Source organism: Vidua macroura, chromosome 4 (genome assembly GCF_024509145.1).
Source record: "Vidua macroura isolate BioBank_ID:100142 chromosome 4, ASM2450914v1, whole genome shotgun sequence".
In the NCBI taxonomy this organism is placed as follows: Eukaryota; Metazoa; Chordata; class Aves; order Passeriformes; family Viduidae; genus Vidua; species Vidua macroura.
In genome coordinates, this window is record NC_071574.1 from 48690197 (window position 1) to 48716462 (window position 26266).

The following is a 26266-nucleotide window of genomic DNA, read 5'->3' on the forward strand; positions in this document are numbered from 1 at the left end:
CGCACCGCCAACGCTGCCGCGCTCGCCCGCTCCGGGCTCCGAGGCCGCGGAACCTGCCCCGGGCCGGTGCCGGTGCCCCGCGGGCGGGGACCCCTCACCCTCCGAGCCCCGCGCCGGCCGGGGCGCGGGGGCGGCGGGCGCGGCCCCGTGAGGGCCCCGCGGGGCAGCCCCGCGCCCCGGCACGCGCGGGCACGCGCGCGCGCGCCCGCCGCTCGGGAGGCGCTCGGTCCCGGCCGCGCTCGGTCCGGGCCGCGCCCGCCGCCGCCGCCGCCGCCCCGCGTTCCCCGCCACCGCCTGCCCCGCTCGCCGGCGGCACCCGCCTCCCCTCCCTCCTTCCTTCCCTCCCTCCCTCTCCCCCTCCTTCCCCGCCTCGGCCGCCCGCCCGCCCGCTGCTCCCAGGTAGGGTCCCCGGGGCTCCCCGGCTGCGGCGGGCAGCGCCTGCCCGTGTCGGGGGCTCTGCTGCGCTCCGCAACTTGTCGCCCTGCGGGGGCTGCCCCCGCCGCCGCCCCGCGCCCCCCTGCGCTCCCCTGGCGGCGGCCGCCCGTGCTCTGCCGAGCAGCTGTCAAACGTGCTGGGCGCTCGGCGGCGACGGGGGGCGGCTCGCCCGCGGTCCCCGCACCGAGCCCCGGCGAATGGCATGACTCTGCCTCCCGCCCGCCCCCCCGCCCCCCCCGGCTGCGGTGTGCCGTAGTGAGGCGAGGGGTGGTTAAACCCCCATCCTCCCATACATACGGTTTTTATTCCTTTTTTGTTCCTTTTCGTCTCGGGGCTTTCACATCACGGAACAGGAAAGCATCTGATGCGCCGGCTCACATGCCACTTCTGATCATACATTGCCTCCTTGCACAGAGCAGGATCGTTGGGAAAGATGGAGATACAATAAGTTGCTAGTACTGAAAAGTGCTGCGGAAATCCAGTGGTTTCCTTTCTCCAGTGAAGTGACATATTTTCCTCGGGTTTAAGTTGAAAGCATTGCTTGGCGGAGACTGTGGCTGAGAGTGGGTTTGTGTTTTTCTTGCACCGTTAGGTTTTGCAAAGAGCAGCGATGAAGAGGAAGCTGGCACTCTCCGAGATGCAGTTGGTTCTTCTCGTTTTATTGGTGTGGCTACCAACAAGGTGAGAGCATATTTAGTTTTGTTGTTCAGTGTGAACACGTATGTTATCATCTGCTAAGGGTAAGCTTGTGTGAGGGGTTATAAAAGTACAGTATGTAGTAACGTAATAAAAAGATCTTTCTTAGGTGTTTGAATGCAGTATTGCATAGTTTTGAGAGCAAAGGCAGTAGAATGTAATTTAGGAACCATAAAAGCCTGATGTCTTGTCCTTAAATGGTTTGTGAATTGATGCTTTATTCCACCATTAAAATAACAATTTCTTTAAATGCCTTTTTGGATCTTAAAGATTTGAGTTACTGTATGACTGTGATTCTGTACCATACAAAATGGAGAAATAGAATATTTTGAAGTCACAGTGCAAATCACTGTTCTTAAAATAATGCTTATATATTTATTAATATGGGCATGCCATTTTTTTTTCCCCTGTTGTTTTTTTTTTTGTCAAACATAATAGAATTCAAAATTATGCTTAAGCCTTAAACCTCTAGGTGGAGATAGCATACAACTTCACAATCACATATAATAAAACAATAGCATCATTTATTAATCAACTTTTCTTATGTTGTGTAAAGTTCTCGATTTCTAAACTTGCATAAGAGCAAGTAATTTTTATTACATTATACTTTTGTGTTGCTCACAGTCCCTAAACACATAATTAATTGTAGTTTGTAACTTTGATTTACTTGCTTTGGTTGTGGCTGCAGTAGGTTTTGTCCTAATATGGTAAAGATTGTATGCTATATAATGCAAGTTTCCTATGATTTAACGAGTCTCCAATATTTTTGTTTGTTTCCCAGTGAACAAAATATTTTCTGAAACTATATTTTCTATTTCATTTTATACCTAACTATGGTGCAGTATTAGTTGAGTCACAGTGGGCCAGATCCTGCAAACCCTACTCAAGTGAGTAATCTCACTGACGTCAAAGAGACTATAAGCGTTATTAAAGACTTTATGCCTGAGTAAAGTTTGCAGGATTCGACCCTAATTTGATGTAATTGAATTGATCTAATATTTTTAGTGGAATCTTGAGTTCAAAAACTGTTGTATCTCAAAAAGAAGCTTAAAAATGGCAGAGACATACTCTGGTAGTCCATGAGTACAAGGATACATTTTACAAACCAAAAAGGAACCATCCAGTAATTGCAACTAAGAAAAAACTGACACATGAGTACAATCACACATGACATTTTCATGGGTTCTTTATAAGTTATCTGATGTGGGTCGATTCTATGGTTTATATGATGGAAAGCACAGACTGCAATGATTTACATTTAAATACTTCTTTATGCTATTGAGCTGGGGACCAACATACAGCCTTGTCTTTAATCATTTTATAGCTTGCTTTAGAGAAAATATCACCCAAACCTACTTTTGGTTTGGTGGTGGAGGAGGAGGAGGAGGAAAACATGCTTGCTATTATGGCATTCAGAATGCCTTCATTTCAAGATGATTAATACTCAAACACTTAGGGTTAAAAATGTAGGTAGCTGAAAAAGGTGTAAATGGTAATGTATGTAGCATATGATGCTTTGCTTCCTTGGTACCAATATGCTGGCTTTAAGTAGAGAAGACTGAGGAGCTCATGTATTTCACATGCATAGTGCTTATAATTGTTGGCACGGTAACATTTGCATGTGTAAGGCTTTCTGTGTGTCAGGGTTTCCCTGGCACAAACCCTGTTGGTCTGGGTGCCCAGGTTCCAGAGACTGTGGAGCACCACGGCTGGCTGGGCAGCAGGTTCATATTCCAGCCCCTATAGCATGTCCCACAGAGATTTGATCCATAGAGGCTGTAATGTCTCTTTCTTTATTGGGGAAGTTTGAAACAATTGGTGATCTACAGATTCTTCTTGACGCTTCATTTATGATTCCTTTTTCCATCCAACTTTTATAAGGTTTGTCTGCATCTAATGGAATATCAGATAGTGCTTTTTATGACAAAATAGCGTTTTAGAAAGATGAAGGCTGTCCACAGCTATCCTGCAGCTTGCTAGTCAGCACTGGTGTTTCCTCCCACCAACTGCTGGCGTCAGAGGACTCCCTGAGCATGATCGCTGGAGTTTTCCCTCATGTTAGTTCTTCTGGTCATGTACATTACATGACCATTGGGTGGAGGCAAATCCACAGGATTTATCCAGAGATAGAGTATGCCTAAGTGTGGACAGATAAGATAGAGCTGGAAGGAGATGGGTTTGTGCATGAGATCCCGGGTTATCAGGAGTGACATGCCACCAGAGCCTGGGAAGCTCTTCTAGGGTTTTGCACCAGCACAGCCTCCACTAATGGTGTTAGTGGGGCTTGAAGTAGCACTCACAATAATGCAATGATGCCTACAAGTAGAGGCTACTGGAAAATTACTTCCTGGATATTTTAAATAGTATACTGTTGACCCTTATATGTCTGAACTTGTTATATAGAAATTGTGTGTTTGTATACTGTTAAATACACCTTTCCTGTTGGAATGCAGCAAGTAAAGGCCAGCCCAAAAAAAAAATGCATGTTGAATGTGTGTTAAAATATACTTAGCACCTTCTAAAATGCAAAATATCCATTTAGATCAGTGCTGGCTGACTCCCTGGAAGATGAAGCTAAGAATAACATCACCATCTTTACAAGAATTCTAGACAGACTTCTGGATGGTTATGATAATCGCCTCAGACCTGGATTAGGAGGTAATAAAACCAATTAAAGATTGATTTTAATGTTCAGATTTTATGCAGTGATATTCTTCCTTCGGGTTTTTTTCCCCTAACAACTGGTATGTATCTTGATAAATTATTTATAACTACATTCACCCAGATGAATCATTTGAAGTTTGAGGAAGATAACATCTATGAATGGAAAGAAGGCACTTTCACACATTTATCTTAAGTAAAAAGAAAAAAAAAATCTGGTGTCTTAACATAGTAAAACAGAATGTGAACAAAAATAACATCTAAAGCTGTTATTCCAGTCAGGGAATTTTGGTTGAACAAGGAATGCAGGCTTAATTCCCTGCAATCTGATAGGTGTATGTTTTCAGAAATCTGCACAAGTGTTTTGTGTGATGCGTATAAATTCCACATTTTAGATTCATTCCTTGGCCCAGTAAGTTCAGTGAAAATGTTGTGATTTTAAGTTCTTTGGAATTAGGGTGTCACTGGTAATATACATTTAGTTTCTGGGCACCTTGCACTTATTTGGACATTCGGAAAAAAAATACAGAAAAAGAAAATATTGAAGGACAGAGGTCACTGCACTCTTGTGCCATTACTGTCAGTTATTTTTCAAAATGTCACTTCACATTTTGATTTTAAAGCTGTTTGCCATCTTATGTCAGTATGTGTTATATAGGCAAGAAATTTAAATAATTTTTATGGTGTTGAAAATATTACCGTGTAAAAAAAAAACTCTATGACATAGGGAGGGGCTGAATATCTTAGTTTTGACAATATTTTGTCTACTATTATTGTTTATCTGTGTTTATACTATCTAACATTGACATGTATGATTCAAATATACACTTCTACTGCCATTATTATTATTTGTAACAGTTTCGGTAATTGTAATTTTCAACCTGGAGACTGTTTCAGCTTGGTGAAACTAGTTCTAGTGCAAAATCCTTGGGAGCCATTCCTGTTCCTGTAGATTTCAGGAAGATCAGGCCCAAAGCTAGAGACATGCTCTAACTTCCATGGAAATTACAATAACAGCTCTGATCAAATTAGGCATTAGTTAAAGCTCAGTTTTTATCCAACACTATTCCATCCTGACCTGTGGCTCTGTTGCTGTTCTGGTCCTGGGAATTGTGGCTTGCATCTGACACAGCAGAAAGTGGGAGCTGATGCTGATTAAAACAGCTTTCTCACTTAAACGAGGATGTCTTTTCATTTCCATTTCTGGCCTCTGTACTGTGAAGGCTTGTGAAATATTTTATATTCAAAGATTTCTTAATTTGGATGGTACAGGGGACCTACAGCACTGTTGATGCGAGAATTTATATAGTAATGTTTTACATGGAGTTTTGATTTCTTTGCAAAATACTCAAATTTAAGAATTTAGGCATAGTATAAACATACAATGACTTGCAGAAACATTTCATATCACCAAGCTCATGTTGAATTGGCAGAGCTTTTAAAATTATGCATTTTATTAGAAAAATAGTCAAAGTTTTGTGGCTTACAGGGAATGAGCCATTTAATGAGAGAAGTCTGCTGTTCCTTTGCATATCAAGTATATTTTTTGCAATTGAAATAATATTGTTGAGAACATGAAATAAAGAGAAGATCTAATGAATTTTTCTTTTATATTTTTTGCTTAATTTTCTTCAAAATAACCTCCCTCTTTTTCTTTATGAAGCCTCATAGATAATTAAAACATATTCCGAGAGCAAAAAAATTAAAGAATTAACATCTGTTTGATATTGGTATACATGGCAATCAACCCATGCAGAATATGTGTGAAATGAAACTGTGTCATGCATATTAAACCGTGGTGATTCATGACACATTAATCTTAATCTTCAAGAATACTTCAGTTGGTGATGGATGGATTCTTACAGTTCAAAAGAACACTTGCAAATGGCAGTTGTGATAATTCATGATACAATACATACCAAACAAGGCTTTTGTACATAATGCTTAATAATGATGTAGTTTCATGTTTCAGGAATTTTCTAGCAGTTTATTCTTTTTTCTATATTGACCTGTAGTCTGACAAGAGATGTGAAAATAATTAACCTTCTTTTTTTTTTTAACACTACATGCCTAGTAAGCCTGGGCATTTCTAAAAGTGTTTTTGCAAGTGATTACTGCATTCTGACCATGCCACACATCATTAATTTAAGATACCTAGTCTCAGTTGTGTTTCACTTCCATTTATATGAATCTGAAATAGCTCATTTTAAAGCAGCAGAATGTTTACTTTGGCATAGCAGTTTGCATTATACAGTGCACATATCACTGCTATGACTGGGATCACAATCTGGCCTAACGTGCTACAACAGAAATAGTCCAGGGTCTGAGATTCTTCTAAAGTCGTCTCAAAGCAAGAGCTGTTGCTCCTTAGCCCACATTTTTCAGAGATGTCTTACAGCAAGAATTTAGCTCATTGTAAAAAACTGCTCCTTTAGTAATGAAATGTTTTGGGTTAATATTGGCATTTTATTTAGTTATTGACCAACAAAAGGGAAATGTACAGGTTTCTTGAAAATCTGTATATTAAATTCAGCTAAGTAAATGTCTGGTTGAGAGGTAGTTCTTGAATTAAGGGATAAATTTGTAATTCATTTTACTGAGAGACTCAGTGTGAGTACTGACAGCATGTAACTTGATGCTTTACTGATGCCCTTCAAAACAGAGTACTATTTTCTGTAGACTGTTGAGGAAGGTTTAACTTTTACTGGTGGCACACCTCAGTCAGATAAACAGGTTTTGGCTGTTGGCTATTGGCTATCCTAGCAGCTGGGATCCTTGAGTGATGTATGAACACTAGGATGATGAAATGACCTGCAAAATGGTTGTGGCCAGGGAGAAGATGACACTGCACCATCCCCTGAAACCAGAGACATCTCATAGGACTTAGATTTATATCCCAAGCTACTCTATAGATATGGATGAGCATGGGTTTATTCAAGGATAGATAATCTTTTCTCTGTACTCATTTTATGCTAAGCACAGGATTGCAGCTGGAACACTCTTGACTGCACATTCAGCTCTGAGATGAACTATTTTACCCAAACATTCCGTGTCATTTCTGTTTAGTCACCAAAATAAATTACGAGTATGACTTCAAAATAAAATTTCCTGTATCATTAGGATTAATTTGTATAAAATATAGCCATGCAAATGGCAAGTCATGCAGACCTTAATTGTTTATGACTTTCTACAAGTCATGAAGGTATTTTCTTCTTTTTATTTGCTGTAATGTTTGCAATACACTTAGGGTAGCATTTTTTCATAAATCCTTTGCTTTTTATTAGCATGTAGAAAAGGAAATCCACACATTAATGGGCACTAAAACTAAGCAAGGAACCAAAATATCTTTAAGTGATTGAATTATCTGTCTTCTCTCCTCTGCCCCATGAACAGACATGATCATCCTGGATACTTTAGTATTGTGTCTATCTCCATAAGTTATTCAGCCTTCTTTACTTTCTCACATCTGAAATTAGCCTTTCCAACAGCTAAAGAACTTCTGTCATTTCTACTCTCTGAAACTTATAAAACAAAATTGAATAGAAAACTTAAATGTTGGAGAAAAAAACAAAACAAAACAAAATAAAAGTTACAAGAGCAGAGGGCTGGGCCTCATAGCCTAAAGCGCCATATTGACATTGAAAAGATCTATGGAGATGTCAGGACCCTTCTGCAAGCTGTGGTCAGTCTCACCAGCTTTAGGAATGGCATTCTTATTGTAACAAAAGAGTTGAATGCTGGTTGTTAAAAAAGAGGAAGATAGTAGTGAAAATTAAATGCACTATGATTCTATTTTGAAGGAACCATCTCTGCTTTCAAATGTTCTGATTGCTTTAAGCAAGTGTCTGCATTGCATTTCTCATACAGACAGACCAAATCCTCTTTTTGCCCAACATTTTGTAAACCACTTGAACAGAAAAACTGAAAAGAATGGAGGGGAATTCTTGCTGACTATTGCTATCAGAGAGATGGTCAGCAATGAGCACTTGCAGGTGTGATCTTTCATCTTTGGAGAACTGGATATTTATTGCATAGAATCAGTGTAATGGTGTAGAATATTAGACTAGGTGATTAAAAGCTGTGTGATGTGCTCACCAGTATGAGCACAAGGGAAACCCATTTTTTCACAGATTACCTTTGTCTCCTGCCCAGATCAGGAGAGCTATATCCATGTATATGTGTGTGTGTGTGTGTTTATCAAGTAGTTGGAGGTGTTCAGTTGCCAGGAAACCCAGCCATGGTTGTATGCTGATAATCTGGAATATGTTGAATCTAGGGCACTGTATTTATACATAGCTATGATTCAGAGTTTTTAATAAGCTTTATAAGAGTTTGTAGCTATAGCAGTCCCTAGCTGGGGGATCCTAGTTTGGCTAGTCCCCTAGCCAAACCTAGTGGTGTTTATCAGCCCCAAACATACTTAATGCAAATTCAGAGTATCATAAAGGAAGACTTTTTGTCTATTTTTTTTTTTTTTGCAGAGCACTACTAAAAAGATTTCACTGCTGTTTTTAAAGGAAAAAAAGTGCAGTTCCCCATCTCAGTTCTGGTTGCTTCCTTAGCCTTTCTTTGATCCAGGTTAATCCTTTGGAAATGGTAATATCTCTCTGCCAGTGCTAGTGCAGGGCAATTCAGAGCAGCACTTGCATCTTCTAAAAGCCCACTGTCTTTGTAGCTGTGCTGGGACACAAAGGAGTAAGCTACTGTATGCTCCTCTTTTGGGCATACCTGGAAGGGCCACATGGAATCTGCCCATTATGGTGCTTTCAGAGGAGTCAGCGAAAAACTTATGTTAGAGCTGTGGATAATGTATATTGGCAAAAAGCATTCCTTGTAAAAAATGGAGAAGCAATAAAGAGCAGGATATGAAAATCTCATTAATAACTTATCCAGGACATACAGACAGTGCTAAAATGCAAGAACAGAACTAACTCAGTAGCTATAAGCATTCCAGGAAAGTGGAAGGATAAAAAACCTACAGAAACCTCTTTGATACTAAAGAACAAACCAGAAAAAAATTGTCTAGTATAGGATAGGGGCTGAGTAGCTAGACAGAGGTTATTTGGTGTTTTATGTATTGGAAGTCTGTGAATAAATCCACAGTGAAGATGTAAAAATAAAATTAATGCTACAACTGTGCAGGGTAATGCAATTGGGGAAAGTGTTGCACGATGCAAAGCAAAAAAAGTCACAGAATCACAAAATAAGCTGAGTTAGAAGGGACCCACAAGGACCATTGAGCCCAACTCCTGGGCCTGTACAGTAGCATCCCAAAGAGTCAAATGCTTTGCCTCAGATGAGTTAACAGAAATGTAGGTACTTTACAGTAGTTATGCATGCCTATAGAGGAGCCAGTCTGGGAGGCTCTCCCAGTTCACTGAACATGTATATTTAGTACTTTTTTTTTCTCTCCTGGCAATGCATCAGCATTTGCTTTTAATGCTAGCATTACTGCTGATGACGCCAAGGCTGAATTAGGGTTTTGCTTACTTTTGTCTTACCTGCAAGGAAGCTGTGAAAGCAGATATTGCAGATTTTTATGTAGCTCATTGGTGTTCATTGTAAATCAGACTGATGGGGTGGTTACATTTTTCAGCCAGATTTGATGGACAAAGACATCAAAACCATCACCTTTTCTCTGTGATGCAGTTATTCTAGGTTATATAGGAAATGGCTGAGTAGCAGTGGTCTTGCTGATATCCAAGGTATTCTACTGTTGACTGCTTTCCACTAAGGCCTTTTATCTTTTCTAAATACCTACCTATTTTGTCCATTCTTATAAAAAATGCCCAACTGTCTTTTTTGACCAAAATTTGATGAATTTATTTAATTTCACCTAAGTATAGTGTTACCCAAGTCCAGGTGAGACCTGCCAGGTAGATGCAGCTCTGTAGGGTTTTTTTTTTTTTTTTTTTGGCTGAAAACCCAGTATTGCCTTACCCTACTCCCAGGTACAGCTGCTGACATCCAGCTGCCTGAAAGATTTCTTATCCAATGAAACTGGATGGAGGAGGCTGAAATCATGTGAAGGCAGACTCCTAGGTAGGTAGAAAGCAAAGATTATCCTTTACCACAGATTGCTTGGCCTTCCTTTTGTGACGGCACAGGTGTTGTTGACTGGTCTGAGGCAGATCTGTTGCTTCTGGCAGTACTCCTGGCTACATATTCCTGTTTCTGTTTTCTTGCAATGCTACCATTTCGTGACTGTCTTTAAGAATAACCTTTTCGGTGCACAATCTAGTGCATCCAATTTTTAGAATTAATAGTGTGGAGAGAGAGAGAGATATTTCATCAGAAAGGATCATTCAGAGGACATTGTAATTGTCTGTATGTTAAAACAGCACATGCTTTTATTTGTTTTTCCAGTATTTTGGTCTGTTTTAATTGTCACTATTCGTGGCTACAATTAATATCTAACAGTAGCTTCTAAATACTCCAAATAACATACATGAAGTAGAAAAAAAAGCTGTTTTTCAACAACCTAGCATTAGGGTAATACAAGCCAAGGTGAAAAACTACTATGAGCAAGAAACATAGGAAAGGGAAGGAGGGCAGAACAAAAAAGATGATGAGTGAAAAAAGGAGATAAAATTGTCATACTAACCATTGACCGCTTTTAAACAACTGGCAGATTTAAACAGTTGTATGATAGTTTTTTCAAAGATCCTTTGGAAACTTGAAAGTAGAATAGATAAGAAATTTTATCATTATGGTATATGCATGCATTTAAATTTCTGATTTTAGTGTTGTTCAACAATGAGTCATCTATCTCAAACAGGTATAGAGGATGTGTTGCTGTACTATTCACCAAATTGCTAAATTAAAGCATCAGCAGAAGATTTTGAATTAATACTGTCAAAAGTCTGATAAATTTTAATTCTAAGAATCAAAGGACTTTAATATACCAAGATTAATCTTTAAACACATTTTTATATCTAGTTTTTTCCATGTTAATGCTCTAATGAAATTAATCACAAGCTAAAAGAAATTTTGTTTACCACTGCCACCCTATTAATAGTTTGCTTTATCATACAGAGTATTTCACCACTAGTTTGTGGAAATTGTTTATAAATCACAAAAGTATGATTCTACTAATCTTCCAGAAGTGGTATTGCTATTTGGGAACCATTTATGTGATTACTGTGTAGCATATGGCTCCTGATTTACATTCCTTAATTCCTTGCCATATGTTGAGGACTATTTAATAATTAGAGCATTTAACACTGTGAAAGTAATGTAAATCAATTCCCCTCTTACCTGGGATTATTGTGCACATCAGAGAACATTGAACATTTCAGTGAAGTTGTGCAGCTGCAGAGATTGTATCTAGTCTGACCAAATTGCATTCATTTTTTAATGTATATACATACATATTTGGTCCTCCCCATGCATTTTATTTTTGTTGAACCAGTAGAGATCACATGTCCTTATCTGCAATTTTTTGGGAAAACCTAGGTGTCCCATATTCCATCTGCTTAATCTATGTTTTTTACAGACTGTAAATTAAGTATTTTATAATCTTGTAGTATTATGACTAATAGAGTTGATTGAAGATAAAATTCAGTGCTATGGACCACTGACCTTCACATATGGTTCAATAGAAATCAGTTAAAAACTGGTGTATGCTGTAAAATTTTATAGACTGCTTGCATTTCTGATCTTTGATGTGAAAGTAGTTTCGTGGAGTTACCTATTTTCATTTAGCACTTTCTTCTGTTTTAATTTAAGAAATTGCATACTCTCCATCTTTTAAGTACCTAGATGACATGAAGGCAATGTATGTTCTGACTGACTGATTACCCTGAATGTTGCTAGTTCTTCTGTAATTGTTTTCCAACACATTCCCTCCTTTTTCTTTCTTGTATCCATTCTCAGTTGTTCTAAGACAATAGGTTCCTCAGACCACTTCTATGAGGAAATTGGGAAGTATTAGATCTTATTATTATTATTATTTCCATTTTTGCAAGTGTGTAAGCCTCTCAGCACAACACCAGTGAGCAGAAAAGGAATAGAACAGGTGAGAAAGTCTGTGTTTATATTCAAGAATTTAGAGGTGGGTTGAAGGGACAATTACACTAGCATAATGTTCTAGATATTTCATTCTGAGTGACAATCTAAAGGCTACTGTAGATACCTGTTTATTCTCACTATTTGAAATAATAATTTAAAGGCTCACTGAATGTGAAGCAGCTGAAGAGTGTTGTATTGTGGTGTATATAAATGAGAAAACCAAAGGTTTTAGTCTGAGATGCAATGCTGTGTTTATATAACCACTCTACCATCCTAAGGCATTCCACAGCATTTCATGAACTTGCTTCTGTCAATAGTTTTAACTGAGCATTGAACAGTGAACTTCTTTTTACCAGATCATGAAACGTGAATCTGGTACTGCATAGTCTCATGCAGTTTCTGAAAGGAAAAGGGAAGAGATTTCCACCTGGGCAAATAAATAAATAAATAAATAAATAAATAAATAAATATGAGAAGGGACAAATATAAATGCCTGTTCTTTGAGATAAGGAAATGGTCTCGTTTTTAATAATTCCTTTTCATCTGCTGGGTGCTAAAAGCTGTCAGAGAATTCTTCATGTTTTTACTAGACATTGTGTCTTTAATGACCATTAGAATAATAATAATTAAAAAAGAACACACAATCTGGTTTGCTACTGCATTATATGCTATTTTTAAAGTAATTGACTGTTCTAAAATAATATCTGGGGTAGATATTACCAGCATTTTCACAAAGCCATAGTTTCTTCTTAGAACAATATGCACTTTAAGGAACTGGATTCTGATTAAACTCATATTAGGCATTGTTTCAAATAAAAAAAACCCACCCTATTTTTTAATTTATGCCTGTAAAAAGCCCAACCTGTTAATTTAATATTAAAAGCAGATTCCAGTCCCAAATATATAGTCTTTCCACATATAGAAACATAGTGGATTCTCAAATTTCCATGGACAGCCAGAGGCAAATTCTCTTGTCACAGGCAAAAATAAAAAACAAATTTGAGGCTGCTTAATCCAAGCTCTAGGAGTATCCCGGGAGCATGTTTTAGAGGAGATTCTGGGAAACATTGTTATCTGTAAAGTAACTTGGAGACATTCAAGTGACTCGCTCTGGGTCTTTTGAGTGCTACAATACACTTCTTGTAGACACTTGGCACAGCCTTAGATTAAGACCTTTTTAGTATTAACTGGATAACAGAAGAATAACTGACAACTCTGTAATATATTAAAATGAAACTTAAAAATTGCTTCATTACTGTCCATGCCAGTATTTTTTGCTTATTTGGGAGATGCTTGTCTAAGTATTAAAATAATTTGCTGTTGGGTTAAGCTATGATCTCGTTTTTTGTCGAGGCTTCTGTTTAGCATTACCCATGACCATCCCTGGAGTTGTCCTGCCTAGCAAAAAATGTTAAGAATAAAAAATTAAAGACAACTTGGCAGCCAGTCTGATTTGTGCTGTGTCTTGAAACTGTAACTCTACTCCTTCCTTCCCTGTGTTTCAGCAGCTGTGATGTTCAGGAACGTGTGAGGAAAGTGTGTGTCTATGTGTGCTTAAGCATGGTAGGAATTTAGGGTATTATTATCCACACAACCTCTGGCTGATTTTAGTAATTTCTCTGGCTAGCTTTTTTTGAGAATATAGAGTAGTCTGGATAAACATTAATTTCATATACTTCATAGTTATTTTACCTGTCTTGAAATAGGAACTGCTTCCTGGTTGATAGAAGGATTAGAATGCTGTCTAATACTATTATAGAAGTTCATAGAGCATTACCTATAAAAAATATATTTGAGGATCCTGCTGCAAAAAAATGCATTAAAAGTGCCTGCTAATATGCAGCTCTATTAAATAAAGGCACTACTACCTCTTTCTACCATTGGTTCCTGTCATGCTTGGATGCAAAGTACAAGGCTAGCAAAAGATAAAAGAGCTGCAGTTCCATTTTTAATGACTATACAATCCAGGACTATAATACCCAGACACTAAGCACAGACATTAAAATTAATCTGTCTGAAAGGATCTTCATTTTCAATGCTTTCTTATGTCTGTTGATCTCTAGAGGACCTCCATCAGCCTTTGGAAATTTGGAACATGTGAGTTTCATGCTTTGTTCTGATAGCAGCAAGCCTTGGGAAGATGCCAGCTTCTGGTGACGTGAGTGCTTGCCACAGAACAATCAAGACAGTCCTTCCCAGAGCTTCATCACAGTTTCTGTCAGCTCCAGGGTGGCAACTTTTTTGCTGTGGCTGACCACAGAGACAGACTTAATCCAAAGGCTTCTGCTGAAGCTGGTAATCACTAGGCAAAGACTTTTTCACTGACTTCAGTGGACTCTGGCATGCTACCCAGATTTTTCATTTAATAGTTAACAAGACTAATAAGCACTGTGACAGTGTTTGTTTTAGCTTAGAAAAGTAGTGTGCAGCCAAAGAATGAAATGCTCTGTGTATATCTATGTATTATCACAGTTTCTTGGCCATCCTACTGAGTTCTGTGGCCATTTTACAGGTGCTCGATGCAGAAGACTTCTGATGTTCTTCCAGGAAATTATGAGAATTTAGGGGTTTTTTTAATGTTTAGAATGTGGGAAGGTCCTGAAGGACAGTGTCTTTTCAAAACTTGTACTTTCACTGGCAAGTTGATACGTTATGTATTTAATATATATATGTGAACCAAAGTGGCTTCTGAAATCTAATTTGGATAAAATCTAGGATGAGTGATCTTGGTTAGAAAAGCAGCTGGGCCTATATAAGTGATGGGCAAGCAAATAAGCTAGCAACAAAAATTAAGTTTTTGAAGAGCCAATAGCCACTATACAATAAAAGCACTTCTTAAGAAACCCAGACTTGGCTGTGTTATGACTACACAAAGAAACTGGATACTGCTACTTTTTAAAAATGATACTGCTGTTAGGGGTAGCTGTGGTTTGAAATGCAGGAGAGACTGTCAGAGTGAGTGTATTAAATGGGATGATTTATAAATGCCATGTCTTGGAATAAAGCGCAGAGATTAAATCTGAAATTAGCCTAGAAGTGTAATGCAGCAGAATTTGCCAAGGTGTTCCATGACTCTAAGTACTGAGGTCATAAAATTTAAAAAAAAGAAGAGACATAAAGACCTCTGAGTATAAGTTTCTGCAATTGGGAATAATTTTGGAAATTTTTCTGCCTTACCTACATGTTATGATTTTCTCTCTAGTAGCACAAAGCTCTAAGCAGAGTTGACAGAAATACAGTCTCATGCGAGTAATAAGCTTTGCCCCCCCTACTTGTGTGATGACACCAATTCAGGTCAGTTCAAATAATTACTGCTCTACTTTATCAAAGTCTGCTCCCTTCCAGATACCCAAGACTTGTTTGAGTGCTCTTTTTGTCTTCCTCTGTCTCATTCTTTAGAGAGTGTTGAGACAGTCTGGTTCATTTTAGCTCCATCATGCTCATCCAGTTATCTAAACAATGCAGTAGTCATATTTATTACTCAGCCTGGTAATTATAAACACTCCTCATCCTGATGGAAGCTGTAGTGTCTAAAGGGACAAGATTTAGTGCTGATGTTTTATTTTTCATTTATGTGACATGTGGTTTTGGTTTGCTGCCAAATGTGTTGTGTGTTAGCTAAATTCTTTTTACTTCAACATTTAAGTAATCTGTTTCAGCAAGATCACATTTCTTCCAGCCAAACTCAACTATGTTTTCAATTTCATGTTTCTACTGAACATTTTGTGCAACTTTAACTAAAAATTCCTCACACTGGTAGTTTATTTTAGAGTTGCATGCTTTTAAGTTATTTTTCTTTTTATTTTCTTTTTCTTCATGGTGTGTGAGTATGTAATGAAAAGGGAAGAAAGGGAGATTTGGTGGATTTCATGGTAGTCTTATGGGAACAGGTTTCATATTGGCCATGTGTTTAGATTGTTCTTCCCAATGATTTAATTAACTTCTTTTCAACATTTTGTCTCTCCCTTTTTAATGGTCAGCACTAATGTTCTTAATTACCCAGCTTTTACTTTTACAAGTATTTATATAACCAAAGCATCCATATTGTATTAATACCTTTACAAGGAGTGCATAAATTGGAGGAATACTGTGTTTAAATTATAAGGAAAAAATCCAAAAAGCTGTCTAGATAGTTAATTGCTTTCTTAATCACTTGGCAGTCAATACCTCTGAGATTGTCAAAATGTTGCCGGAGGTGACAAAAGTCTATGAAGTTCAACAGTAATGAGTGAGAGTATCTAAATATCTTCTTTTTCCAGTGCAAAGAACCAATTAAGTTACGCACTTTTGGGTTGTTTGAAGTCTCTTTCATGTTAAAGTAGTGGCAGGATTCAGGCTGTACACTAGTTGGTTGATTGGCCCAATGTGATAGGAGCTGCACCAGTCAGTACAGCAGCCTTCTCATCAGGGATAAAGTACGTTCCAGCTTAAACGTCTCAGTTACTCCCTACCTGATTTGAAAAGGAATCTGAATCCATGTTTCCCACTTTCCAAACCTTTTATGTAGACACGGGGCTTTTAATCATTCTGAGAAAGTGGCTTCTTCCACTAGAGATGTTTTACTTATTTATTTGTATAAAATAGCTATGTATGTGTCAGAACATGGACTTTCCTGCTGGCCTTTAGAGGCATTCATGGTCTTTGGCCAGTTGGCCCCCACAAGACTGAGGGCTTAGGTTTGTCAGTTCTCACATCTCCTGGACCCCACATATATATTGGAATTCATTGCTTCTAACAGCTGGGCATCCTATGTGGAACATGGGCAAAGCTGGGCATGTTGGCACATCTCAGAGATGGTGTTGGCATAACTGTCTACAAATGTGATTCTTAAAGTCAATAAACTGAGTAAGAATCTGTCAAGCTAAGTAATTGAAAATGCTGAAGAGGAGCATGCAGCTGAAGCCTTTCCTTACCAACACATGTGAAACAACCAAGTTTTGGTGTGAAAACTTTACCAATCTCCTTTTCATCTGTTCACAGTGGTGTTCCCTCTCTAGAGCTCATGTCATTCTTCCTTTCCTGAAAAGAGCCATGAGAGAAGCTGATGGTCAGGTTTAATGGAAACCTCTAAAATAGAGAGCAGCTCTTGTCAAGTGCATGCTCTAATTTAAAGCAGAGACGTGAACTCAGTTACTGTGTGTCAGGTTCTGTCTTGACCACAAAAGTGAATTTTCTAAGACACAGCATGCTTCCTCAGCCTTTGGAAGGAGTTGTTCTACTTTGTGTAAATAATTAGATCTTGAGCAGAGGCTTCAGTTTAAGTCTGCTCTATCCCATGAGTACTGCTAGGCTGTGGAATCAGTCTCTTGCTTGTTTTCTTGCTTTGTCTCTCAAAATCTTACTGGCTCAGTAAATTTGTAATTATTTATAGTTTGAGGAACTCATTGGGACTTGGTTGAGAGCCAGTTCTTTAGGCTGCTTGGCAGCATTGGGATATTTTTGCCTTAAGGCAGAAATATAAGCAGCCAGGGAATTTTAGGTACTGACAATGTTAGACAGCAATTTAGGAATAAAGGGGATTCAGACAAATATAAGTGCAAAATTTAGTCATTATGATCTGGACTACAGAGACATTCAGATTAACTTTGATTGATTTAAATGGAAACTTGGAGCTTTGTGCAGCTTGTCCAATAATTTAAGAGATAATTGGGCACCAAAATCAGTCTTTAGCATTATCCTTGAGCAACTTTCTCAAATTTGTGGAGAAAGTATAAAATAAAGTTAAAAGTGCACATCAAATATCACTTGTATCCAAGGTTCTTCATTCATAGGACCCTTTGAAAATTTAAATTTGTGATCTGAAGTAATAAGGTTTACAAATCAAAGGTCACTTGGGAGAGAGAGAAGAAAATGTAGTAAATATAATGTTTGTGTGTGTCATCTGCGCTCTTCTTTTTGACTGAGAGTTAAACCTCAAATTTGTCATATACATGTGAAAATTATCTTCGTAATGTGTAAATGTTCTCAGCACAGAATTTTTTTTTCCTTTATATCTGGTAATGGTGCTAAGGCAGTTTGCACCAGTGTCTTCTACATACAGCACAAAGAGTAAATTCTGATTATGATAATATATCATGTTATTTGTGTTGCAGATGTGCCTACATATCATTCTGTGCTCATTTTGTGGGTAACCTACACCTAAAAAAGCTGTTAGTTTAGCTAAAAACATATCTGAGAATGTTTTCGCAAGTCATATTTTTTGCTACAGTAGAGAAGGGTGTTGACAGTTAAGCTAAATTCTTTTTTCCAGGTTAGTGTGTTTTTGTGATGGTCAAAAAGTCTCACTCTAAAGAAACACTAATGTTAAACTGAATTAGTGTCTTATAGCAAATTCTTGTCATTTTGAACAAGATTTAATTATTTCAGAATAATGAATACTGCTTTGCTGAAATAAAAGAGTGAGCTTATATGCAGCCCTAGTAGTTAGTGTAAATGACATAACAGTATTTATGGTACTGCTTTACAGGGCTGCTGAATTTCATAAGTCCTGAATAGGCCTTTGGAGGGCCCCTGACAGACTTTATATAGAGCTGCCATTAATTTAATAAGCGATATAATATCTGTTAATAGATATCAGCTCTTCAGAGGTAAGTCAGTTGAGGTCTCTTAGCCTACTGGCTGTCAATTCCTGTCTCTTCTTCCAGACATTTTATCCAGAATATATTCTTGTTCTAGTCAACACCATGAGAAATTAAGTACAGTGCTTGTTTCTGATCTCATTTACACCAATGTGAATCAAGAGTGCAACTGTTGATATGATACTTAGAGGTGTTTCTAGCTCTTACTGGTAAGCTTACTCTACATATACTTTGTTAAAGATGGAGATTTGAAAGAGAATCATGGCCCATAGGAAGAAATTTTATTGCTGATAGTTCATGGATAAAATGAAGTGCCAATGTCAAGGGGAGAAATGGATTTTTTTCTTCTCACAAATTACTTCAGTTTACAAATTGGAAGTGGTTTTATGTAGAGCATATGTGGCTTTGAGGCTGTTGTAATTTAATAGTGGATAATGAATGAAGTTGTGGTTGGATAAATGAAATTGTTCATAAACCACCTAAACCAAAAATAAAGAAATGGCAGAACATGATTTTGAAATATCTGTGTTCCCATGGATTTTGCTGCTTTTACAGCTCCGTGTTGCATGACCTCCTCTGACCCCCATTCCCTGCCAGCCAGTCAGTGTCTTGAGCTGTCAACAGACACACTAAGGAGCTTGTCAGATAAGGGCAGCATGTAGAGTTGGAGCAGTGTTTGATGGATTAAGACCCTGGCTGTTTCACCTGTGCAATTTCTGACTTGTATTATGAATGACATTTTCAAGGCCTTTGGGCAACATTGCCAAGCATGCCCCTGGAGACCATATTACAATGTCAGAACAATGTCAATTCTTGATAAATAATTTTTATAGAAAAATAATTAAATTAACATCAAAGTTTTGACAGCATTTCCACAAAAACTCAGAAATCCTCAGTTAAGTTTCCCATAGCACTGCAACTTGACCTCCTTTTTTGTTGTTGTTGACATATTTAAAGAGCAGTATTTTATTTTCCTTCTCTCTTTTTTTTTTTTATTGCATGCTTTAGCAGCCTTTCAGTTACAGCCTTTCAATGTTCTCACAGGCACTATTAATTCTACATTTAAAATTATGTTTGTCTGATTTTGTTTTATATTATACATTAAAACTTCATATGTATACTTTAAAAGTTTTATCCCACCAAGAAGACTTTTGATGGGTTTTGATTACTTCAAAGAGATTGTCTTCTATTTTAGCTGCCCAAAACCTGTATTTACAGCTTTATTGAATAAAAGCTGAAATTAAAAAGAATAAAAAGTCCAACCCAATCTTCTATGCCTGTTTTCTGGTGAAAACAGCCTTGACACATTAATCAATAATATAGCCAGTTTCATGCAAACAAACATCTGGAACCTTTCTGAAGATTTTGCAGTCATCACACTCATTTCTTCTCTTCTTTTAAACATGCACAGAGTGAGCCATACATGTTTTGTCCCTGTTCTCTGTGAAGAAAGGACTTTAGATTATTTTGGTGAGAGGGGGAATGAGTAATAATCAGGTCATTCTCGAATATGGGAAATACTCTGAACATTTATTTCAATAAAGATAATGCTTTCTCAGCATTCTCCAGGAAAGGGAGAGCTCTCAGGTATGCAGAATCCTGCATGTCTAGCTATCTCACATCACAGACTGGAATTCTGGAACCCTGTCAGGGATGCAGGCAGCTGAGAAGAGATATATGAAAGAACTCGAAAAAATTTTGGAAACTGCTGTCAGACAGCAGACCAAAGGAACTCATTGAAAATTTAAATGCCTCTGTGGAATCTTACCATTTTCACAAACTGGTAAATGCTTATGAGGAGCCTTTTCATCTGACTTTTCTAATTATCTCCATTACTCAGCCTGGATTGGTTTAGACTTCAGCCACTGCAAATTCTCTGCCAAGCAGCCTACTTCAGCTGAGCCAGCTTTTCTGCTGAGGAACAAGTCAGCAGGATTTCAGGCCATCAGAAAGGGGATCCCAACAGTGGGAGAGTTGGCATAAAGGAATCGGAGATGGCACTGACACCAACTCTAGCTGAGCTCTGAACCATTTTTCTAATTTTTTGACAAGTCAATGATGTTGACATTTTCCAGTGTGGTTACTTAGTGTTGGACAGCTGTAACCAGACTTGGCAAACACCGTACTTCACCTTACTTACACGTAATTCAATCCTTCTGCCTCAGCTTCCCGAGGAAAATTGAGGATAATAAAATTATTATCTTCATAGAGGAGTTGTTTTAAATTAATATTTTTTTAAACCCTGGATGTAATTAAAGTACACAGTAAACATTCCATCTGAGGACAGATAAGGATGTATAAATCTTCTGCAATTTGGTATATGTATTGCTTTTTCTTACTTCTGATTTTTATTTTTTTCTAGTAATGATACCATTCCTTGTTCAAGTAAGGAAAGGGAATCAGAAGAAACCAGTGCTTGAGAACCATGTGCAATATGATCTTAATGATTACTGCTTTTTTTTTTTTTTACTTCCACAAGATGTGCTTTTCCTCCTTCCTTTATCATTAACTGTATTGACTATATTTTGTCAGTTTACCCTTGGCTTCCATCATCTGAGAAACTGGTCTGATCTAACTCAGATAGGCCTTCTTTTTTAACATTTATGACCAAAGCAAGTTAGAAATGCTGCTTTAATAGCTTGTGTAGAATTTTCAAGTACTTCATGTGATGGTGGCAGCTACATGTTATATTCTTTGCCTGAGATCTTTTCACCTAAAAGAAGCATCTTAAATAGAAATTATATCCTTACCCTTTGCTGTTCCCATTTCTCTGTATAACTTTCAAAAGCAGTGATTCAGAATAACTCAAGAGCCCACAAGTATAAATGAATCTGCCACCCTTCCTCCCAACAGAGGGTTCTTTAAAATCTAGACTGTTTTTCAATATGGGCCTCCATTGATTTAAGCTCTTTTGAAAATCAGGCCTTTTCATTATGTGCTTATGTGTCACTTGAGGAAACAAGCTTTATAATCCCAGTAGAAAAAGCTTGTCCTTAACTTTTCTCAAAAAAAACAAGCTAGATTTTTATGCAAACACATGTTGCATGAACATCTTTTAGCTGAGTATATTCCTTGGCTTTTCCACAAGAACTGATGATCCAGAACTGTTTGAATCTCTGGTGGGCTAAGTATGATGACTTGTGCTGTTCTTGACAGAATATGAGTTATAAAAATCCTGTGGCTGTGACACCTGCTGGATGAATTTTGATTAGAGAGCCCATTTGAAACTGTGCTTTGTGCTTCTGAATTGTTTGTTTGACAAGCATATACTCCTTCAAAGATATAGCTACAATATTTGTTGTAAAAAAAGGATGATGTGTTTTTTGTTTTTGTAGACGTTGATTATGAACCCTCAAGTTCAAATTTTTAATTCAGAGGAACCTTTACTGTAACACTACGTAAAGTAACAAGGAAGAAACAAACACAAGACTCAGGCTGCTAACACAAATGGTAACAGAAGTAATTCAAGATTTATTACATTTCAGCTTCTTTTGTCTTTAAGGACTTGTTTTCTTGAGGGTAGGGTATGAATAGAAACTTCTTACCTATGCAGAATTTGGAAAATAAGACGCAAAAATATAAAAATTTGCCATTTCCTCCTTGGTATACTTTTCTCTTTCTTAACACAAACCAACAGGGGGAATCGACAGACTGTTCTAAAAGCATAAGTTGTGGTCCATATGTTTGTTCTCTCTGTTTTCTCTGCTCATTTGTGATGGAAGAGTAGATCCAGAAGAGTTTAGAAATCATATGGGATTTTTTTTTAAATTAAAACTTGAAATGCAAGGCAAGCTTGAAGATTCCATGTACTGTAGTTTATTATATGCAAATATTAAAATCATTCCTCTGTGTGAAATAATAAATCAGATACAAATAACTCATATCAATAGAGTGAGGATACAAGAGGACTATGTTTCCAAGCATTTGGGGGTTGGGGAGTGTGCAGGTAAAGATTTGCAAAGTGACTTTGTTGCCTATAGGAGGGTTCCTTCAAGTTATACAATTATATTTGAAATTAGCCTTGATACTCTACTGTTGGGATACTTGATTGTCAGCCATATTTTTGTAATCCCACTGCTTTTCTTGGAATTATAATGAATATTTTGTATTGTCATCACAGTACAGGCCAAATTTCACAATTAGTCCCTGCAGCACCATTTTACCTCCCGAAGAGTAGCTCTCTTGTCACTCTCCCATTTTATTCCAGTCTGTGCCAGGTAACCATTTGGAGATAATCTTTTTTTTCTGGAGAGTCTCCCACGGGCAGCATGAAGTCTCTAGACCTCTGAAATATACTTGTGGCTTCTGTAGGATACTTCGGCCATACCTGTACTTCATCCTTGTTGAATAGCAAGAGCAGAGCAGACTCAGCACTTTTTCTGTCCACTGACTTAAAATTTGGTTGTAAGATATTTGGAGTAGAAATCAACTCAGCTTGTGTAAGGATGCTTCATAAGGGATTCCAGAAGTCTCTGTCATACAAATAAAGACATCTCAGGACATGCAGAGGAATTTTAAGAGTCAGTCTTTATTTATTTGCTTGAAAAGCAGACATGATCCTGGAAAAAAAGATTATTTTTGGTAGGAAGGGCTTTGTGAGGTCCCATATTCTAGTATTTGGCTGAAAAAGGAAGTTTCCTTATAGATGAGAACAGATGAATGTTCCTTGCCCATGCTCCAGAAGTTGTCTGAAATCACTGTATCTTTGCAGCTACATCCCTTTGAAAATACACTGCTCCCCATGCACTGATCATGGCTCTGTCCTGGCCTTTTCCTGGTGGGTGGTAGAGACTCTGCTGTCATGAGTGAGCACCACTGGTTTCTCCCAGTGAGGAGCAGGGATTATACTGTTGGCCTCAATATAATTAGAAGTAAAATTTACTTGCTTCATGTATTTGTTAAAAGGCAGCTTTTGGGAAAACAGAAACTATTAACTACCCACATTTAATAATTATTAAATATGGAAATATAATCATAATATAACAGCAGGATCACTTATACAACAGGCAGTTGTGTTATTTTTGGGAATGGGAAATTCTGTGATGAGTCAAATTGCACCTAGTTATATTCAAATTTTTCTTTTCCAGTCAGCAGCTGGCTTTAAGGCAGAGAGTTCCTTGTGTTGACTGTCTAGAATGCTGACTGTATGTCTAGAATGCAGGCTGTAGTTGGCAACTGCTGTTAAGAAATTTCCTGTGCATACTACCCCTCTTAGTGAATATCATTCTATTTTGAGCCTAATTGAAAACTGAAGATAGAAACTAAGCAGTTATTTTTCCCTGCAGTACAGTATCTAATATTCTGATTTCATGGCTGTCTGACTGCAATGATTAGGAAGGACATTTTTTCAAAGTGTTCACAGTACCACAGCAATGTATCAGGAGCATTGCATATCAAGGAAAGGAGCTGTTATGTTAAAATATGTGCCACTTAAAAACACACCCAATTGGAAAGTAGGATGCTGTTCTGTTACATTTGGTACAGTCAATAATTGCCTTTTCTTGTCTTTTTCTTTGAAAAAACTATTAAAAATGTAGAAAACAGCCTTCAGCAAGAAAGGCTTTAATAGGAGAGATCTGCAATAACAGATGTAAGACCTCTGCAACAAAGGCATTTTGTGTTTAGAAATGTCCTTCCATGTTAACTCCAAGATGCTGTGGTTATTTTTGCGGGTAGAGAAACGGGATATATGTGTGTAGTTGCTGGTGATTGTATAGCTGAACAAACTGAAACAAACTACTCTGTGGGACAAATGCTTGTTTGTTAACCTTTGTGTTAATGGGCGAGAAACCCCCAGTATTTACAACAGGACATGGTAGTAAACAAGGAGAGAAACCTGTTCAAAATGTCCCATAATCTTGCATAGAGAGTTAGAAAAAATGCTATCAATTTAAAATGTTTGCTTGTTTTTTTTTTTTTTTTTCTTTTTATATCAGATAGTATTACTGAAGTCTTCACTAACATCTATGTGACCAGTTTTGGACCTGTGTCAGATACTGATATGGTGAGTTCCTGAATCTTTTGCATATATGGGTAAATGGTGTAAGATACATATAAACTTCCTTTAAACTTGTATTTTTCTTTTACTTATTGCAGATGAATTTGAAAAAATTTCACTGAAATCAGAACGTGCCAAAGTTTGAAATTTGGGAATTGATTTATGGACTTTACATGATAAGCTGTGTTAGCTGTTTAGTTAGGACCAGTAAATCTTCTGATTGTCCCACTGACTGTACTTTGGTTTATATTCTGGAGCAATCTTGATATGGATGAATTGGATTCCTCTCGCATGAAAACCTGAAATGAAAGGAGCACTCTTAATATCGGCAATAGACTGAGGGACCTGATGGGAGTCAAATCTAAATTAAACTTCTGGAAAGACATTGTGTGGAAACTGGGTCATCAACATGACTGTGGGGTTTTATACAGATCTGTCCTTGATAATTTGCATTGTTTAGTAAACATTTAAAGAAGTCAGTGACATTAAAAAAGAAAGAAACTTTCAGAATATTGCTCTGGATTATAGGGAATTGTTTGTAGGCTCGCTGCAAATAATACAGAGATTAGGGAAAATGTTTTACACTGGTTAGAAAGACCTGATGGATATATTTCTTTAAAAGGAAAGGGAAGGACAAACTTACTTTACCTGTTATATCCTTGTTCACTTGCCTGGTTTAGGGGAAGGTGGTTTAACTGACTCTGGGCAATGTGTAGGAGAGAACAAAATTCTCAGAAGAGTCAACAACAAACTTTTACTTGCAAAATGTAGAACATTAAGGTAGAATAAGATACTTGACAGGTGTTAAAATAACATCCGGGCAAAGAAAGTACTTCACAAACTTTAATTTAGCAAACTTAAACTTAGCTAACCTTAAAAAATCCAGACACAAGGCACTTACTAAGGCATTAACAGGATTTATTTAGCCTGGCTGACAATGTATTTTGAGAAGAAAGGGAGAAAGAAAGAGAAAGAAAGGATAAGAGCAGAATGATATCACCACCCGTGGATTCAGTAACAAGACTCGATTGTTGCAATTTTGATATCCTTTGGTCAAAGTGGTATCTTGATCCATTGGGGGTGGGGGTAACCCACAAAACACAAGTTCCAGAGGGTTTATATATGCTTAGCTATAGATGGAATGCCAGGCACTTTCCCTGGGATGGGGAGTTTTATGCAGTCTTTTGCAGCACCTTGGATCTGTTGCAACACTGTGGATCCTGCGTAGTCCTCTGGTGGAATACCCCAGAAATTATTCTGGGGCATTTTGGGGATCTTTGATGGTTTATGACACTTTCTAAGACATGACAGCTGCCTCTCAGTCAGTGCATTTGAGCCCCTTATGCCCCATCAGAAAGGATGAACATCTTCAGGCCTATGTGTGAATGTCCCAGTATGTCCCCCCAGTGGGGAGGAGTTTTGCAACTGAGCCACTTGTGTAAAGAAGGACATCAGCATGATAAAACATATTAATCCACCTCACAAGATCTGCTTCTTTTTGGCCTCTTCCCTTATCTGTCTCAAACTCTAGCTTCTTGCTAAGCAAAGGTTGCTTTGTCATGGTCATCCCCTGGTGCTCACACCCTCTGCACCTGGGCTGTTACTGCGCTCATCCTCACCTGCTGCTTTTGCAAATGGCTGATAGTGTGAGCCATTAGCCATTAACATCTCAATCTCTTACACTACCCTTGCCAATCCTGCAAGAGATTATTTTTGAAGTGTTTTGAATATTCTTTATTATGTATGAGACATATTAGATACTACCTAGGTGTATCTGTAGATATTAAAAATTAATATTTTTAAAAATCAGACAACATTTCTTTTTCTATGAAAAAAACCAGGTTATGCATCATACAAAACAGGGGATATTATGATGTTATGAACAAGT

At 37.8% G+C, this 26266-nt stretch overlaps 1 protein-coding gene across 1 annotated transcript in view; it reads left to right on the plus strand.

The window, feature by feature from the left end:
* Positions 1-373: 373 nt before the first annotated feature.
* GABRA2 (gamma-aminobutyric acid type A receptor subunit alpha2) overlaps positions 374-26266 on the plus strand; it is a 57265-nt gene continuing 31372 nt past the window's right edge. The window contains exons 1-4 of the mRNA XM_053975775.1: positions 374-399; positions 1028-1116; positions 3674-3789; positions 24317-24384. Of these exons, the coding sequence (XP_053831750.1) occupies positions 1046-1116; positions 3674-3789; positions 24317-24384 (255 nt within the window). The 5' untranslated portion in view covers positions 374-399; positions 1028-1045. The remainder of the gene's footprint in view (positions 400-1027; positions 1117-3673; positions 3790-24316; positions 24385-26266) is intronic.